Source organism: Sus scrofa, chromosome 1, assembly GCF_000003025.6.
Source record: "Sus scrofa isolate TJ Tabasco breed Duroc chromosome 1, Sscrofa11.1, whole genome shotgun sequence".
In the NCBI taxonomy this organism is placed as follows: Eukaryota; Metazoa; Chordata; class Mammalia; order Artiodactyla; family Suidae; genus Sus; species Sus scrofa.
Genome location: NC_010443.5, coordinates 273123151 through 273140090, shown reverse-complemented (window position 1 = coordinate 273140090; position 16940 = coordinate 273123151). Strand labels below are relative to the sequence as shown.

The following is a 16940-nucleotide window of genomic DNA, read 5'->3' as shown; positions in this document are numbered from 1 at the left end:
CCCTCTGGGCTGGCCCCTGCCTCTGTCCCCGCCACCACCAGTGGCTGCCCAGCTCCACCCAGGCTGTGTCAACCAGCCTTTCTGTCCTGCAATCTTCTGGAGAACGGCACTGGGACCTTCCAGCGTGGTCCTTATCAGCCACAGGGCTTGTCACCCCGATTGTCCTCTAGTAGGGACGGTGGCTGGCCTTGAGCCACCCTGCTCCCAGCTGCCCCACACCCAGGGAGGCTCCTGGCCTCAGACGCCTCCAGGACCAGCCGGGACCAAGTGTCCCCAGGTGTAACTGTCCAGGCACCCCCAGTATGTCACTGGCTCTGGGGGCCTGGCCCCCTGTGGACTCTCTCACATGGCACATTCCAGAAGCAGCTCCAGCCCCCACAGCAGAAGGCCTTGTTCCCAATGCCCCAGGGGCTCTGGGCCCTGGCCGAGGACCCCACAGGAGCCTCCTCAGGCTCCTCCCTGGCCCGCAGGGAGGGCTGTACTGAGCCGCCCTCATTCGGGGAGCACCCGCCTCACGCCCAATGGCCGCGTGTGTGTGCAATGACCGGCCAGCCGAGACCCTGAGCATGCCACGCCTGCAGGCTGACACCCGAGGGCATTCCTTAACCTGCCACTCTGAGCCCAACAGCCGTCCCCAAAGCTATGGACGGCTGTGACAAGTACATGTCTCTGTGCATACGCTTAGCCCTGAGCTGGGCTTGTGATGCGCAAGCACTAGAACCGTCGGCCTCCTCCCCCTCAGCTCCCCTCCACCCATCTCACATCACCCGTGGGTGCCCCACACGGGGCCCTAACCCATGCGCCTGCATGGGAAGGATGCAAAAACCCAGGCCTCTGACCTCCTGCTCAGATCTGCGGCGCGGGCAGGGGTCCCTGATGGGCGGGTGGGGGCAGGCGGGCGGCTCTCTCCTGCTCACCTCTGCCCCCCCACCCCCAGCCCAGGCAGGGAGGCGCTTCTTACCTGGCCTTCTGCGTCCTGTTCCCCCCTAAGGCCGGGAGGCTGGCGCTGGCGTTGGGGAACGGGGCCTCGGCAGACGTGTTGGTCACTCTGTCGCTGCTCAGCTGCAGGTAGGACCCATTGAGCAGGTAAGTCCCGGCTCCCTCGTTCTCCTCGTAGTCCACGTAGAGGCTCTCGGCCGGGGAGCTCCTGGGGCCGCCCTGGGCAAAGATGCTGTTGACCGTCTCATTGGGGGCGAGCTCCTTGGAGTCCGAGCCTGTGCCCAGGAGCTGGTCGGAGATGGCGTTGGCCGAGAGGCGCTCCTGAGAGGCAAAACGGGCGTCGGCCTCTGGGTCGCGCTGGTCTCCCTCGAGAGCCGTCCCGGTGGTGTTGCTGTCTACGGGGGGAGACGGGAGGCTCGACCTCAGGCGCCCCCTCGTGTGGGGCCAGGGCTGCCCTGGGGGTGAGGGTGGGCCGAGGGAAGGGCGCTGCTGCGAAGACGCAAACCGGGAAGCCATCCGGTGGCCAACCTCTAGCTGGGGAACCTGCTCGACCTCTGCGGTGGATTGAATACAGCCTTCCCCAAATTCAGGTGGGCCCCGAGCCTCAGGAGGCGAGCTTATTTGGAACTAGGCTCTTCAGAGACAGCCAGATCTCAGATGAGGTGGTGGTGGGTTTAGAGCAGGCCCTGATCTCAGTGCCCGCTGTCCTGATGAGAAGGAAATTCCCCGAGACGCAGAGAGAGGAGGCCTGAGAAGACAGAGCAGAGACTGCCCCGAGGCGGCCGCCAGCGCCCGGCCAAGGCCGGAGGGGCCCTCCCAGAGGGAGCGCAGCCCCGGGATGCCTTGATCTCAGACCGCTGGCCTCCAGAACAGGGACAGAATAGTTTCTGGGTGTTAAGGTCCCCAGGGCAGGGCTACGGCAGAGCAAGGGAACTAATGCAGCCTCTGACTTGGACTTGAAGACTCTGAGACTCCGGGAACTTGCCCCCCTACCCCCGGCAAGTTTATCGAGGGGTTTCTTCCCAAGTCTGGTCCACCCTCCAGCCCTCACCGCCTCCATGGCCCTCAGGCGCGCGGCCACCCTGCCAGCCTTGGGGCTCAGGGGCCCTGGCCCTCCCACTGCGCCTCCAGCTCCCCCTCCAGTCCCTCCCCTGGAAGCCCGCCCCATGCGGGTCCCCCACCCACCCCACCAGGCTGGCCCTCCCCGGTCCTCTCCCCCCCACCCCTTTCCCACGCCCTCCCTGTCTAACCCATCCTTGGCTCTGAGCCCTCAGGTCAGGGGTCACCCTCTCCAGGAACACCAAGTCCTTCCTGTGGCCCTTGGCTTCTGGGGACGCCCTGCCGGACATGTGCCATCTGTCTGTCTGTCTCTCTGTCTGTCTGTCCCCAGTGAACGAGGAAGGGCTCAGGCTCCGGGCTCAGACTGTGCTGGATTTGACCCCAGCTCCTCCTCAGTGCTGTGACTCGGGCCAGACCTCTCTGTCTGAGCCTCAGTCTCCCCATCCGTCCAGTGGGGCTAACCTGACACGCCCACCTCAGAGAAGGGATCTGAAGAAGAGTCTGCAAACGGCTGGCCCTGAGCCTGCCCGCCAGCCTGCCCGTAACCCGCACCTCTGTCTACCTCTTCCGCAGGCTGCCGGGGACCCCCACCCCGGGACCCCCGCCCGCCCGCCCCCCCCTCCTGGTTACCTCGGAAGCCCTTGCCCCTGGGGGGCCCCTCGCAGGCCCTGCCGCTGGCCTGCACGCACACCTCGTTGGTCTCCTGGCCTTTGCTCAGACCCAGCTCGATCCCCGGGCCCCGGCGGCCGAACAGACGGTTGTCTAGGCCCAGCCGCTCCGAGGAGGCCTGGCCGTAGAGGGAGCCGTTGTGCCGCAGGAAGCCCAGCAGCCCGGCCCCGTCCAGCTCGGCGCTGTCCACGCTCTCGGCGCTCTGGGCCACCGGCTCCGAGAAGCTGTAGTAAAGCGGCTGGAGGCGATGGGCGTGGGGAGGCTGCAGCAGCGTGTACTCAAAGGTGATGGAGGGACTCTTGCCGTTCTGGTTCCACACCTGGGGGAGGAGGAGACGTGGGACCCCGGCCCTCCTCCCCCCAGCGCCTCCCCCACAGCCTGCAGCGGCCCCTGCAGCACAGAAGACTCTTGGACCCCAGCTGCAGGAGGCCTCCGAGCGGCGGCCCGCAGCCAGACTCGCCCTCGACCGGAAGGCATGGCCTTGGCCGAGCGGGGTTCGCCCGGGGAGAGGCGGGGGCGGCCCACCCTGGCAGAGGCAGTGCCCCGGGTGGAGAGAACGCTTTCAAGCTGTCAAAGCCTGACCTGCTTTTTGCTGTCACCGCTCACCAGCAATCTCAAACAATAAGAGTGTACCGGTGGCCCCCAGCCACCACCCCCACCGCCGTGGCCATCCGCGTGGAAACCTCCCTGAGCGCCATCCCAGCATCGGGCCGGCCGTGGGCCAGCCGCGGCCTCCGCCGAGACTGCATTCTGCCCAGCTTCTCCCCCGCCGTCCGCCCCCAGCCCCGAGTGCTTGCGGGCTCTCTCCAGGGACTCCAGCATGGGTCCAGCAGACTCTCAAACGGGGGTTCAAAGCAGGACCCCCCAGCAGCAAGGCTGATGCAAGCCCTCCCTGGTGGGGCCGAGACCACGGGGCTCCCCCCTCGCAGCGGCGGGATGGGATCTGGTGGAAGAAATCGTGCTTTGGGTGCGTGTCCCGAGGGTAGGGTCGGCTGGGGCTGGAGGGGCCTTAAGAGAGGATAAGCGTCCGGGACCTTGGAGAGGGACAGCGAAAGGCAAGGGCAGGCCACCACCTAACCTCCTGTTCACGGCCGAGCCGGAGGGTCTCCTTAGTGTTATATAGAGATGCTCACGTGTCCTCGAGCGGGCCCCGGGAAGGCCGGGGAGCACAAGGGAACCAGGGAAGGTCGGCCTCTCTGCCCCACCAGGAGCCCCCCTGGGGACAGGGCCTGGTGGTCCGAGTCACTCTGGCTCGGCGGCTGGTCACTGCAGCGGCCCGGATCGCTGCTGTGGCGTGGGTTCCATCCCTGGCCCCGGGACCTTCCCCACGCCTTGGGCACAGCCAAAAAAAAAGTGTTTCAAAATCTCAGATTCCCCTGAATGTTGGGCCTGAAGCATGGCCATGCCTCCCTGTCAGGGCCAGCACCTGAGCCTTCCCTGAAGATGCTACGGAGACCTCTGCCTCCGAGGCACCGCCGGCCTCCCTCAGGACCTGGCCCAGCTGGTGGCTCTCGTCAAGTCCCATCATCACCTAGTCGGGGGGAGCCCTGGCGCTGCCCAGGGGAGAAGGCCAAGCCATGATGGACCCGCGGTGCCAGCAAAAGAGGAGCCTGCAAGAGGGAGGGGGTGTCCCGGGGGAGCCCTGGCTCAGAACGGGGGAGGGACACCACCCGCAGACACTCTGGGAGAAAGTGAAGCCGATGGTAAGGAGGGATCGGTGCTGGCACTGCCACAGCCGATGCCAGAAGCGTGAGGGAAAAGCTGGAGAAGCCTGGAGAATGTTCCGCTCGCCAGAGAAAAAAGAAACCTCACCTAGAGGGATGCCTAGGGGGCACTGCTGAGTGTCCTCAAAGGCCAGGGCTGGTGGCAGGAGAGGCTATCACAGAGCTGGGCGCTCCGCGGTCCTCAGAACAGGAGGCTCAAATATTGTAATTAGCAACAAGCTGTCAGGGAAGCCAGGGGCCCTGACCCACAGAGACCATGGGACCCAGCAGATAGAACACAGGACTCCCAGGGGACAGACGGACGGGGCCCAGGAGAGGAACTTCTCCTTCTGCGCCATCAGAAGACATCAAGGCTGGAGACCAAGCAGAGGGCGGCCGCCACATACATCATGGTCCCTGCCCCACGTCCCGGGCCAGTTTTTCAGCCCAGAATCCACGGAAGGATGGAAGAGCCAGGTCCCTGGGAAGAAGGATCCCCACCTAGACTACACGGCAAGGATTTCCCCCAGTTCTCCTCCCAAAGAGCCCCCCACTTTTACTGGGTAGCTGTTCAGTGGAGAAATGGGCAGACGTCTGGAACCAGGGTCCAAGCCGTCACTGTTACACAGGGACCCAAAGCATCAAGACCGCCCCCGTTCCTGGCAGCGTACATGGGTGACAAGTAGGGGCCCAGACGTGGCCCAGGTCTGGCTCACCATCTATCCACTGGAGCCAAGGCTCGCCCTGTCCCCAGACTATGCCTCACCGGGAGTTGGCAGAGCTCTCACACTGGCGCCTTGACCTGGAGGGTCAGGGCTACCATCGCTGGGAAGTCTGTGACCCTGAGCCCCACACACGTCCAAGAGAGTAAATCAGAAACCCTGCATCCTGGGGGCAAACACAGAGATCCCTGGCACCCTGAGAGACCCGAAGGTCGCAGGGGTGGTCATCCCATCACAGCCCCCATTTAATTCAACAGTTGGGCCCCTGCAAAACCCAGCTCGATCCGGGAGGGTGGCAGCGGGCTCCAAACTCAACCAAGCCGTCATCCCAGTGGCAGCTTTGGGACCGATGTGTCTTTTCAGAGCAGATCGACACAGCCTCCACTGATCACATGTGGCCATCCACCTGCCAACATGTTTTATCCTACCCCTGGGGGAGGGGGAAGAGAAGCAGATCCGTTGCCCTCGGATGGACAAGAAGCCGCATTTATAGTTGTGACCCAGGACCCTGGCAACGCTCTCCCTCCCGGCCACGGTGCAGGCAAAGGGGTCCGGACCGTCCCACAGGTCCTCCACGTGGGTGACATCACCGTTTCAGACCAGATGAGGCCTCCGGACTGGAGGCCTTGGGAAAACGTACGTGTTCCAGAAGGATCGGAGAGGGACCCCCGGGAAGGCTCGGGGGCCCCACATCAGCGAGAAACCTCAGGGTCCAGGACGGAACCTCTCCTCGGACATAACGGGAAAATGACTGCGTCTCGCACCCTCCCCCACCCCATCGGGAAGAATTTTAGACGTGACATATGCAGAGCTGGGGATATTGGTCTAATCCGTATCCTGGGGTTTTGCTTAGAGGCGGGGCGGGGGGGTTCCTGAGGGAAACGGGCTCTGCCCGAGGTCCGGGATGTGGTGCAAGCAGCCTGGACCCCGATACCTGGCAGCCCCTGCAGGGGTAGAGGTACCTGTGGTGGGGGGACGATTGCGGCGTAGGGGTTCTGGCAAGATTTGAGAGGCAAATGCTAACAGAGAGCCCTAGCGCCTGGAGTAAGGCCAGACCACCTAAAATAAATACACACTAATTGAAAAAGCTCCTGGGAGTTCCCGTCATGGCTTGGCCATTAACGAACCTAACTAGGATCCATAAGGATGCAGGTTTAATCCCTGGCCTCGCTCGGTGGGTTAAGGATCCTATGTTGCCATGAGCTGTGGTGTAGGTCACAGATGCGGCTCGGATCTGTCGTTGCTGTGGCTGTGGTGTAGGCTGGCGGCTACAGCTCTGATAGGACCCTTAGCCTGGGAACCTCCATATGCTGCGAATGCGGCCCCCAAAAAACAAAAAAAAGACAAGGAAAAAGCTCCTGACATGCTACCAGGCCCTACTGGGAATGACCCTTCGCGCTCAGGACACCAAGTGACCCATGTAATCAGAGCTGAACGTTATACCATGAGGCCTCTCAGCTCCACTCAGTGATGGTGTTGGGAGGTCCCAGCAGGAATCCAGGGCCAGAGGGCCAGGAAGCAAGTCAGCAGGTGTCCCCAACTCCCATCTTCCAAGAGTCTTGTGCCAGCACCCCTCTCTTAGCTCCTGCTACAGTTGCGTGGGGTAGCTCGTGGTGACATCACAGAGGAGGAAAACGGCCAACCCCAACTCCGAGCTGGGTCGGCTTGATCTGGGGGGTGTAAGCTGGAAATGTGACCTGCTTCAGCGTGGCCCCAAAAAGTTGCTGGGAAGGAAAATCCTTCCCATGGGCTTCAGGCAGTGCATGTACGGGAGTTTGTACACAGAGCAGAGCGGCCCTAGGCCAGTATAAACACGGACTCAGGAGTTCCCGTCGTGGCCCAGTGGTTAACGAATCCGACTAGGAACCATGAGGTTGCGGGTTCGGTCCCTGCGCTTGCTCAGTGGGTTAACGATCCCGCGTTGCCGTGAGCTGTGGTGTAGGTTGCAGACGCGGCTCGGATCCCGAGTTGCTGTGGCTCTGGCGTAGGCCGGTGGCTACGGCTCCGATTGGACCCCTAGCCTGGGAACCTCCATATGCCGCGGGAGCGGCCCAAGAAATAGCAAAAAGACACACACACACACACACACACACACAAAAAAAAAAAAAAAAAAAAAAAAAAAAAAAACCACGGACTCGTGGGCAGCCCCACTGGTTTGGCTGCTTGGTCAGGAGCCTGGATGGAGCAGATTTTAGGATCAGGCATGAGGAGTTCCCGTTGTGGCTCAGTGCTTAATGAACCCTACTAGTATCCATGAGGATGCAGGTTCGATCCCTGACCTCGCTCAGTGGGTTAAGGATCCAGTGTTGCCATGAGCCGTGGTGTAGGTCGCAGACACAGCTGTGTTGCTGAGGCTGTGGCGTAGGCAGGCAGCTACAGCTCCAATTCGACCCCTAGCCTGGGAACCCCTGTATGCCGTGGGTGTAGCTCTAAAAAGACAAAAGACCAAAAAAAAAAAAAAAAAAAAAGATTGGGCAGGAGGAGGGCTGGGAAAATTATGTGCATGGATTGGTGGAGTAGGCATAAAACCTGAAGGTCCCTAGATCATTTGCTCATACCCGCTAGGGAGCACCCACCAGTAGGGTAAAAAACAACCTGGGTTCAGATGGACCAGCTTTGCCAGGTCACATGAGCCAGCCTCTGGGTTGCTCGACCCCCTGAGGGCACAACGGGTGCGAATGGCAGGGAGGGAAATTACGCATCGGCATAAGAACTCCGGTTCTCACTCAGCCAGGCTGCTCGGGCAACTTCCACCCCTGACAGACAGCCTTCCAGGACAAGCACGGAGCCTGCGACACAGCACCTTCCCTCACGGGGACCATCAGCTACTTCACCACAGCGGGTTACAATCAGACCCCTTCTAGAACAGACGTGACTCACCTTGTTCTGTCTTTGTGTTTGGCTTTTTAGGGCCTCACCTGCAATGTATGGAGGTTCCCAGGCTAGGGGTTGATTGGAGCTGCAGCTGCTGGCCTCCACCACAGCCACCGCAACACCGGATCTGTGCCGCATCTGCCACCCACACCACAGCTCATAGCAACGTCGGATCCTTAACCCACTGAGGGAGGCCGGGCATCGAACCCAAATCCTCATGGATACTAGTTGGATTCGTTACCACTGCACCACAACGGGAACTCCAATTCACCTTATTCTGGATACGAGGATGCCTTTCCAGCCCCCAGGGCCCCCACCATCCTGATACCCAAGAGCACACTGAGCAGTTGAGCCACGGAGAAGGACACCACATGACACTGCACTGGACAAAGGGGCTCACTTTCTAGCAACAGAGGTGCCACAGCGGGCACACAACCACGAGATCCCCTGGGCCTATCAGATGCCATGTCACAGAGACAGCCGGCCTAAGTGAGCACGGGAGGTGAAGCCAGATGCAGCTTAGAAACGACAGGACCCTGTGAGCATGGGGCCTGGGTGCCTCCCCAGTGCGACACACACCCGAAATCAATGCCCGTGCTGTGTCCCCAGTGGGTGGACCACATGGATCTGGGAGCCAAGAGATGCCCTGCGGTCGTCCCCAGGCACCCCCTTGGGGGTGGGGTTTCCCGTGCCTGCAGCTCTTGGGACCCCAAAAGGAAAACACTTCCTCCAGGAGACACAGCAAGAGTTTCCTTAAACAGCAAGCTACCTTGTGCTGGAGGGCAGGGCAGGAAAGGAGTCACCACCCTGGCAGTGTAACTGAAATGACCTCCAGGGTGGGGGTGGGGAGCTTTGACTCTGGGGGCAGAGAATACATTTGGTCCCCTGCTGGTCCCCTGGCCAGCTCCTGGCCACTCCCTGCCCAGTTTTGATGGCAACAGGCAAGAGCAGCCACCTTTGATGCAAAAGGGCCTGGAGCCCGGAAGCCCAGACCCCACAGGAAGACAGACTGGGACACCTGGCCAGGTGTGCCACCCAGACTGGCAGAGGTGCTGGCAGGGGATCAGAGGAAACTAGGAGGGGTAGTCGACGAGGAAGGGGAGGGGATTCCGGTGCGGCCCCCAGACTTGCTACCGTTACTCCCCCTTCCCCTGCGGCTCCCCGGGAAAGAAACCAAGAGGAATTCAGAGCAGCCCTTCCTGCCAGAGGCCGAGAGCATCCTGGGGGCAGCATGGGGTGGGGAGCCGGCAGCATGATGAGCATGGCCGTGGCCCCTCGGCAAGAGGACCTGGTGTGAACGCCACCGTGCCCATGGCGCCAGAGGGCAGGGAACTCCCCGGGGCGCTCAGACTCCCCACTGTGGAGTTGGGGTGGGTCCTGTGTCCCCATCCCCATCCCCCCACCCAGCCTTCTGTCCTCATCTCCCCGGGCCATTCTGATGCCCCGCATAGAACCTGCGTGTCCATCCTCTGGGGTGAGGACAGCAGGAAGAGGGAGGAGCCTCAGCAGGGGGTGGGATGGACAGAGGAGGGAGGGGAGGAAGGATGGAAGGAAGGAAAGAGGGGAGGCGGGGGGCGCGGGAGGGGGAGGGACAGATGGCCGGATGACAGTGAGCAGATGAACAGGTAGACAAGTTCAGGCGTGAGCGGAGGAAGCAGCAGAGGAGGTACAGTCTGAGCGAGGGCTGGGAGGAGGGGGTGGAGCCGAGAAGGGGAGAGGCCTGGAAGCCCCGCCCCGGAAGCAGCGCCCGCCCCGCCCCCCCAGCCCGAGCCCGGCCCACGCACCATGACGTTGAGCCCCTGGTTGGTGGGCCCCTGAGCCACGATGTACTCGATGCCCGTCTCGAACACGTCCATGGGCCGCCGGTACTTGACCACCGTGCCGGCGATGTTGAAGTTCTTGGGACTGTCCACCTTGAAGTTGCCATTGAAGAAGAAGTAGCCCGCCTCGTCTGCAAGAGCTGAAAGGGCCCCGCGGCCCCGTCACGTGAGCTGGATCGGCCAGAGGGGGACGGCGGGGCCGGTGGGGACCCCAGCCAGCCTGTCTCTGTGACCGTCCCCAAACACCCAGGACAGGAACTCCGCGTCCCCGTCCCCGGGGAGCGGATGGCTCTGTCTGCACACAGCACGTGCCCTGGACGGTGGGGGGACGTGAGTTCTCTTTCCCATCAGCCTAAAATAAACCCAGGCTTGTCTAGACAACTGAAGGTGTCTGGCCCGCGGCCACTTGGTCCTGTCATTCCAGCCGCCTGGAGGGGCGGAGCCTGGAGGTGATAAGGAGCAGTGGGCCAGACGCAGCTGGACAAGAGGTGTCGGCCAGGTTGGGGCTGGGCCACCCAGCCTGGCTCTGCCACGGCCTCCCTGTGCCACCCTGGGTGGCCCACACAAGGGACCACAGTGCCCCTCCAGGGCCCACACGGAGCGACGCTGCAGCCCGACCCCAGCAGCCCCAGCGGGCCCTGCCGACCACCCCAGGCCGACCGGTCCCACACTCTCACTGGGAGTGTGACACACTGCTGCCCAGATTAGGGGACCCCACTGACTAGTGGCCTGATGGGCCCCTTCTCCCGGGCGTGGCTCCCAGGCCCCCTGTCTCCGAGGCAGATGCAGGGGGACACATGGAGCTGAGGGCCTCAGCTCGTCCACACCCAGCGCTGGTGTCTGATGATGCCCAGATGGGGGAACGGACGCACCGCCCAGAGGGGGTCTCGAGGGAGCTTTGGGGACCCAGGCGGGCGTCAGGGAGGCTCCACCTCAGGGATAGTGTGTCTTCAGAGGGCGTCCTGAGAGCCCGAGCAGGACGCGCCTGCTGGAAAAATACCCGCCACACCGCAATGTTGAAAACAAGGGGAACGAGCGAGCTGGGCGAGGCGGCCGCGTGCGGGCGCGTTTGTGCACTGGGTTAGATCCCCGGCCCGCGTCCAAAACCTGTTTCCTGACAGTAATGACCTTCCTTCCTGCGGCTTTCCCCGTGCTCCCAGGCCGCCCTTGGAATTTCCACGCGGCTGTTTCAAGAACGACGGCTTTGCAGCCAGCTCTGGGAACACAGTGTTTCCTGGCCTCGCCGCCCTCCCGGGGGGCCACAGAGCAGCTGGCCTGGCAGAGGCCTGGCTCCCGCACCCCAGCCGCGGGGCTGGAGCCTGGAGCATGCGGGCCTGCTGGGTGGGGGGCTGGGGCCCCAGGGCCTGAAGGGAGCCCCAGCCGGTCATCCTTGAGGGCCTTTAGCGAAGACGCCGTCCCCAGCCCAGCGGCCCCTTAGAAGGGTGGTTTTCACCCCGGCAGCCCTGGTCCCTGAGACGCTGCCCACAGAGGCAGGGAGGGGGGCCAGATGATGGGAACAGCTCCCTACCGGGGTCCCCCGCCCGCCCTGCTGCCCACCTCGGCCAGGGAGGCTTCAGGCCTCTCGTCCAGCAGCAAGAATGCCACTCGAGGGCCCCAGACCTGAGTTTGAATCCCACGCCTGCTTCTCAGCCCTGGCCTCGGACTGGCCACCCACTTCCTCTGGATCTGCTTCACTGACTCAGTCTCCCTCCTTATACCTGGGGGATGGGGCGGGGGGAGGCAGAGGTTCTGACTCCAGCACCTCCAGCTTCCGCCTGGCCTGGCTCTCCAGGGACGGGGAGCTCACTACCTGAGTCGTGACACCTCTGGTGTCCAGCAGCTCTGAGTACAAAAGGCTTTCCACACATGGAGGTGTGATCAGCTTCCCTCTGACCACACACACACACACACACACACACACACACACACACACACACACTCGGGTCGAGTCCTGGACCCTGGGGCCACCCCTCTCCTGCCAGAAGGGACCCAGGATCAAGTGCACCTGTCCACCCAGGACCAATACGTTTCCCCGCCTGCAAGGCACCAGCCCCAAGAGGCCCAGCCCGGGGCCCGCCTACACACCCAGGACGTCAGCTGACTTCTTCCGCTCCACAATCTGGATGTCTCGGGCGCCGGCTGGGATGTGGGTCACCAGAGAGTAACCTGGGGGAGAGGGGACCACAGTGAGCAGCGGGTCTGGCTGTGGCCACCGCCTCCGACTGGAAAGCCAACTCTGGAGAGCGGCCACCGCCCTCCCACCCTCCTGGTGGGTAAGGGGCACTTGTCTAAGGACCGCCCCTCCCAGCTGCTGCACCCAGGCCCAAGAGGCAAGTCCAAGGCCCTGCCGGACCCCCTCCCACACACACCCCGTGCCGTCAGAGGGCTGACCCGCCACCCAGGCACCGGATCAGCATCGCCACGTCTCGAGACATGTGCCTCCCAGAGCCGTGGGTGACGCCCCCGGTACCTGCCCTGCTCTTCCCGAGGGCCACCACGGGCCACAGGGACCATAAATCTGCTGAAGTCAAACAGTCGGGTCCTGCTCTGCCCCTGCCACCAAAGTGACTGTGAGCAGACCGCTGGAGCCTCGGGCCTCAGTTTTCTGTCTCTGCACAGGGACAACCGGCCCGCTCTAAGGGGTGGGAAGATTCTGCAAAGCACCGCACACTGCCCTGCCTGAGCATGTTGTCACTGTCACTTTAAAACCCCACATTGTCGCAATATCATGTGGATTTTAAAGGCTCAGTACGTTCAAAGATGAGGATGAGAGGAGTTCCCATCATGGCTCAGCGGAAACGAATCCGACTAGGAACCATGAGGTTGCAGGTTCGATCCCTGGCCTCATTCAGGGGGTTAAGAATCCAGCATTGCCGTGAGCTGTGGTGAAGGTTGCAGATGCAGCTCGGATCTGGCGTTGCTGTGGCTGTGGTGTAGGCCACAGCTCATGGCAACACCAGATCCTTAACGCACTAGGCGAGGCCAGGGATCAAACCCAGGACCTCATGGTTCCTAGTTGGATTCGCCATCACTGCGCCACGACGGGAACTCCAAATTTCAAAATTATCCACCAGCTCACGAGATTTTTCACTGTGGCAACCACACACATCTACCAGGGAACCGTGTGGGTCAGTGGGTAGGACCACAGACCCGGGAGCAGGCTGTCTAGGTTCAGACCCAGCTCTGCCTCATCTGGCTGTGTGACCTCAAACTAGTTTCTTTTCTTTCTTTCTTTTTTTTTTTTTTTCCCTCAGTCTTTTTAGGGCCGCACTCGCAGCATATGGAAGTTCCCAGGCTAGGGATCCAGTCGGAGCTGTAGCTGCCAGCCTATACTACAGCCACAGCAACGCAGGATCCAAGCCTCGCCTGCCACCTACACCACAGCTCACCGCAATGCCAGATCCTTAACCCACTGAGTTAAGCCAGGGACCAAACCTTCGTCCTCACGGATGCCAGTCAGGTTCGTTAACCGCTGAGCCACAAGAGGAACTCCTCAAACTAGTTTCTTAACCTCTCTGTTTTCACAACTGAAAAATGACAATAGCGGTAGCACCAGCCTGACCGTGCTGCACGTGGCCGTGGCCGTGCAGAGAAAGCACGTGGACGAGTCAGATGGGACCATTCAAGCGTCAGCCTCCCGCAGCCCCTCGCAAGCGAGAGTCCCATGAGGACACACGCCCTGTCTGTCACTGCTTACTGCAGCCTCCAGGCCCTGGCACACAGGGTTGCGCAGAAAGAGACACACCGCCTGAGCGCCGGCTCTGCCTTCTCCACGCCCAGGGATCTGGCAGAAGGTCCAGCAAGCAGGTTTGTGTGAGCGGGGGAGGAAATGAGACACTTTGCCTGCCCTCTCCCGTAGCGAGGCCCCCCAAGAAAGCAGCCTCTGGCCCTGTACCCGCCACGCCTTATTCAGACCCTTGTCCAGCTCTGCCCTGGGCCTCCCTCCGCTAAAGACGGCCCTCCCTGCCCCTCCCAGGCGGCAGATCCATCTCTGGGTCCCATGTCCAAGCCCGAACCCTAACTCTGAAGTTATCTGTGCCTTCCGCCTCCAGGACTCCCGGGGTCCCGACAGCCAGGTCCTCGGGGGTTCTCAAGGGGTGGCTTCTAGTCTAGACACACCTGGCCTCGCTGAGGGACCTGGCGCCAGCAACTCCCACTCCGGGCCTCAGTTTCCCCATCTGAGAAGTGGATTTCAAGCTGCCCTACCTTTCCCAGTCCAGAGGCTGGGATAACCCAGTTTAACCCCACAAGCATTCATTGAGAGCCAGGAAGGCCTTCAGTTCAACGCTGTTAAAGGCGACATCCTTCTTACAACACAAAGTCCTGTCTCATGCACAGACCCCCACCTACGCTCCTCCAGCCCCCGGGGAGCGTGGGTCAGAGCCAGACCCAGACATGAGGCTGAATGGGCACGGCCGTAAAAATGGACAAGCCGCTGCCCGGGGGGGAGAGAGGGCCTGGCGGGAGCCTCTGCACCCTTCAGCCCTTGAGACTCTGGTTCCAGACCTTAGGTCCCGGAATCCGTGGATGCCCAGACTCCAATCTCGCATCAGGGGTGAGGGCAGAAGCTGTGGCTCACTTTCCCCCTTTTAAAGAGAGCCTGAGCATCTCCCTGCAGGCTGCACAAAGGTTAAGGTGGACGCCGAGCCACGTGCACCCTGGGAAACCTCGCATCCAGCAGGTGCTCAGGGAAGAGCTGGTCCTTACCCCAGCTAGAGGGGCCTTACAGAGCCGCCGGCTGCTCTCCCGGCGGGAGCGGAGGATCAGGGCCCAGGAGGGGAAGGGCAGTCCTCAGTGGACGCTGGACCGGAGCCAAGGGGGCGCTTACCCAGGTGGGCGTTCCCCTTGCGGTAGTTGCCTGTCACGTGGGTGCAGCTGCTACCATCGCCCTGGCAGACGCCGCACTTGTCCAGCGTGTGGGTGGAGAAGAGGACGCCGTCACAGCCGATGGGCTGCAGGGAGGGAGGCGGAGAGGCTGCTGGGAGGGCGCCGAGGCCAGGGCCCCGGGGGCCCCCACCGCCTGGGTGCACCGGTGGGCGGCCGGCGCAAGGACACCCGCGGGACCTCTGCTACAACGTTTAACAACCTCACATTTTCCAGACACGCAGACCCCTCGCAGGTCGGCGAGCTTGCAGGACGTGCCGTCGTGGGCGGGGACCATGAGCTGCCGCTGGCCGTCCACGGTGGTGCAGTGCAGGTCACACGGCTTGCTGGAGATGTGCACGTAGTCGTCTGCAGGGCAGACGGGGGCTCAGGGCGGTGGGCAGGGGGCAGCGTCGGGGACACCGCTCTCCTCTCACTGCGCAGATGGGGACACTGAGGCTTGGTGAGGAAAGGGCCTTGGCCGGGGTCTCGGTGGCCAAAACGGACCAAGATGCAGGTGGACCGGCCTGGCCCAGGCTCTGTGAGTTCCCGCCTCTGCCGCCCCGTGAAGGTCCCAGCGACCTGACCGCCCTGGGCTGCACGTTCTAGAGACCCTGCCCTTTGCCCGAGAGCCGGGAGAAGCCACATCACATACACTGACGCCTGAACTATTGGTGACCTGCGACAAGACCCCTCCCTCTGGGCCTTTTTTCCCATCTGCCCGCCCCCCGGGCGTGGACATTCCCTCCCCTGCCCCCAGGAGGTGATTCATCAGGTAGGGATCCTTCCAGAGTGTTCCCCGCTGGGTGGCCCAGGGCCGCGGTACCAGGATACAGTGGCTTCCACTGGTGCGTCCGCCCGTTGTACACACGGGAATTGAAGGAGATGCACTGCTCCTCGCGGAAGCTCCTCCCGTCCGCCGGGCACTCCTGGGACGCGGGAAGATGGGAGGGACGCTGCTGGAGGAACTCGGCCCGACAAAGGCATTTTTGTGCCGGCTGAGCAGGAAGTGGCTGCAGCCGGCCGGCAGCACCGGGGCCGCGGCCCACAGGGTGGCCTCTGCTCGCTCAGTCCCTCGGGCTCTCCGGAAGGAGGGACAGGACCCTGCCTCCAACGCCCACGTGTGTGGCCTGCCTCGTGCTCTGGGCGGGGTCCTTCCCCCCCATCCCCCTCACCCACCCGCCTGCTCCCCAGCTGCACGTGGAGGGGCGGGGATGCTGGCCTTGGCTCCCCGCTCGGCCTGCATCCTCGGGCAGAAGCCTGTCTGCGTGTCCGTGGCTGTAGCCACAGTGCCTGGGACCCGTGCATGAACTCAATGGGCTCCACTTCGTGGAAGAGGAGCCCACGGTGGGAGGGGCCCGTGCGGGGCCGGGCCGGGCCGGTCATCCCCGGGCTCCCAGCAGCGGGCAGGTCTCCCTCTGGAGCTCCCCTCGGGAGAGCAGCTAACCCGTGAGGCCAACACAGAAGCCCTCAGCTCCCTCCAGCCCCTAACTCCCCACACGGGCATGCACAGAGACACACGGACACCGGGTCGTGGGGACCCACACCACCAGGAGGTCCGGTTCAGACCGGTTTCGGCCCCATTGAGAGTGGGCACCTGTGGCCCAGCCCGGCCACCTCCGTGCAGCGTGGGGTTAACAGGAGGCTTAGTTGCGGAGGGCGGGGAGGGCTGAGGCGGGTGCATGGTGGCTGCAGCTGGGACGGGGACCCCAGCGGACTTCAGTCTCCTGGCGAGCACCTGGCTCAGACCCATCGTGAGCACCAGGGGCCACAGCCTGAGACCCCAAACTTGAGGCTGGGTTCGAGTTCCCCCAGCCAGAGTGGGTGCTTCTCCCTGGGGTGCCTGTAGCCCACAGCGGGCACCCAGATTGGATCTGAGGCAGGAGAGGGGGTTCTGAGCCCAGGAGCCTCACCACTCTCTCTCCAACAGGATGTGAGGAGCAGGCCCAGGATGGCGTGTCCACCAAGACGGCGCCCTGAGCCCTGCCTGGGGAGGGTGCGGGGTAGGGAGCCTGGGGCCTCACCTGCACTCTGCACAGCTGGTACCGCTTGGACGTGCCCGTGCAGGTCCTGTTCCCGGCACCTGTGACAGACGTCCTCCTGGTGCGAGGACATGGGCTCTGAGCTCGGGCCAGGAGGGGCCAGCTGCAGTCCGGACCCTGCTCCTGCTCCGGGGTGACCTCTGGGCTGCCCCCCCAACCCCGAGCCCCCTCCAACTCCTCTGACCACCGCCGCCCCACCCACCACGCCATAGGAGCCCTCCTGCCGGCTCCAGAGTCCAGGTAGTTTGA

General features: G+C 63.0%; 1 protein-coding gene across 2 annotated transcripts in view; it reads right to left on the bottom strand.

Moving 5' to 3' along the window:
• The window catches only part of ADAMTSL2 (ADAMTS like 2), a 35587-nt gene that overhangs the window by 15322 nt on the left and 3325 nt on the right, over positions 1 to 16940 (bottom strand). Inside the window, exons 4-11 of one of the 2 annotated variants that reach the window (XM_013987096.2) lie at positions 16674 to 16749; positions 15476 to 15578; positions 14873 to 15018; positions 14615 to 14738; positions 11872 to 11952; positions 9751 to 9926; positions 2690 to 2986; positions 962 to 1260 (exon numbers count right to left, since the gene is read on the bottom strand). In XM_013987096.2, the coding sequence (XP_013842550.1) occupies positions 962 to 1260; positions 2690 to 2986; positions 9751 to 9926; positions 11872 to 11952; positions 14615 to 14738; positions 14873 to 15018; positions 15476 to 15578; positions 16674 to 16749 (1302 nt within the window). Of the gene's footprint in view, positions 1 to 961; positions 1335 to 2628; positions 2987 to 9750; positions 9927 to 11871; positions 11953 to 14614; positions 14739 to 14872; positions 15019 to 15475; positions 15579 to 16673; positions 16750 to 16940 lie in introns of both variants that reach the window. The other variant, XM_005654608.3, reaches the window with a different exon arrangement.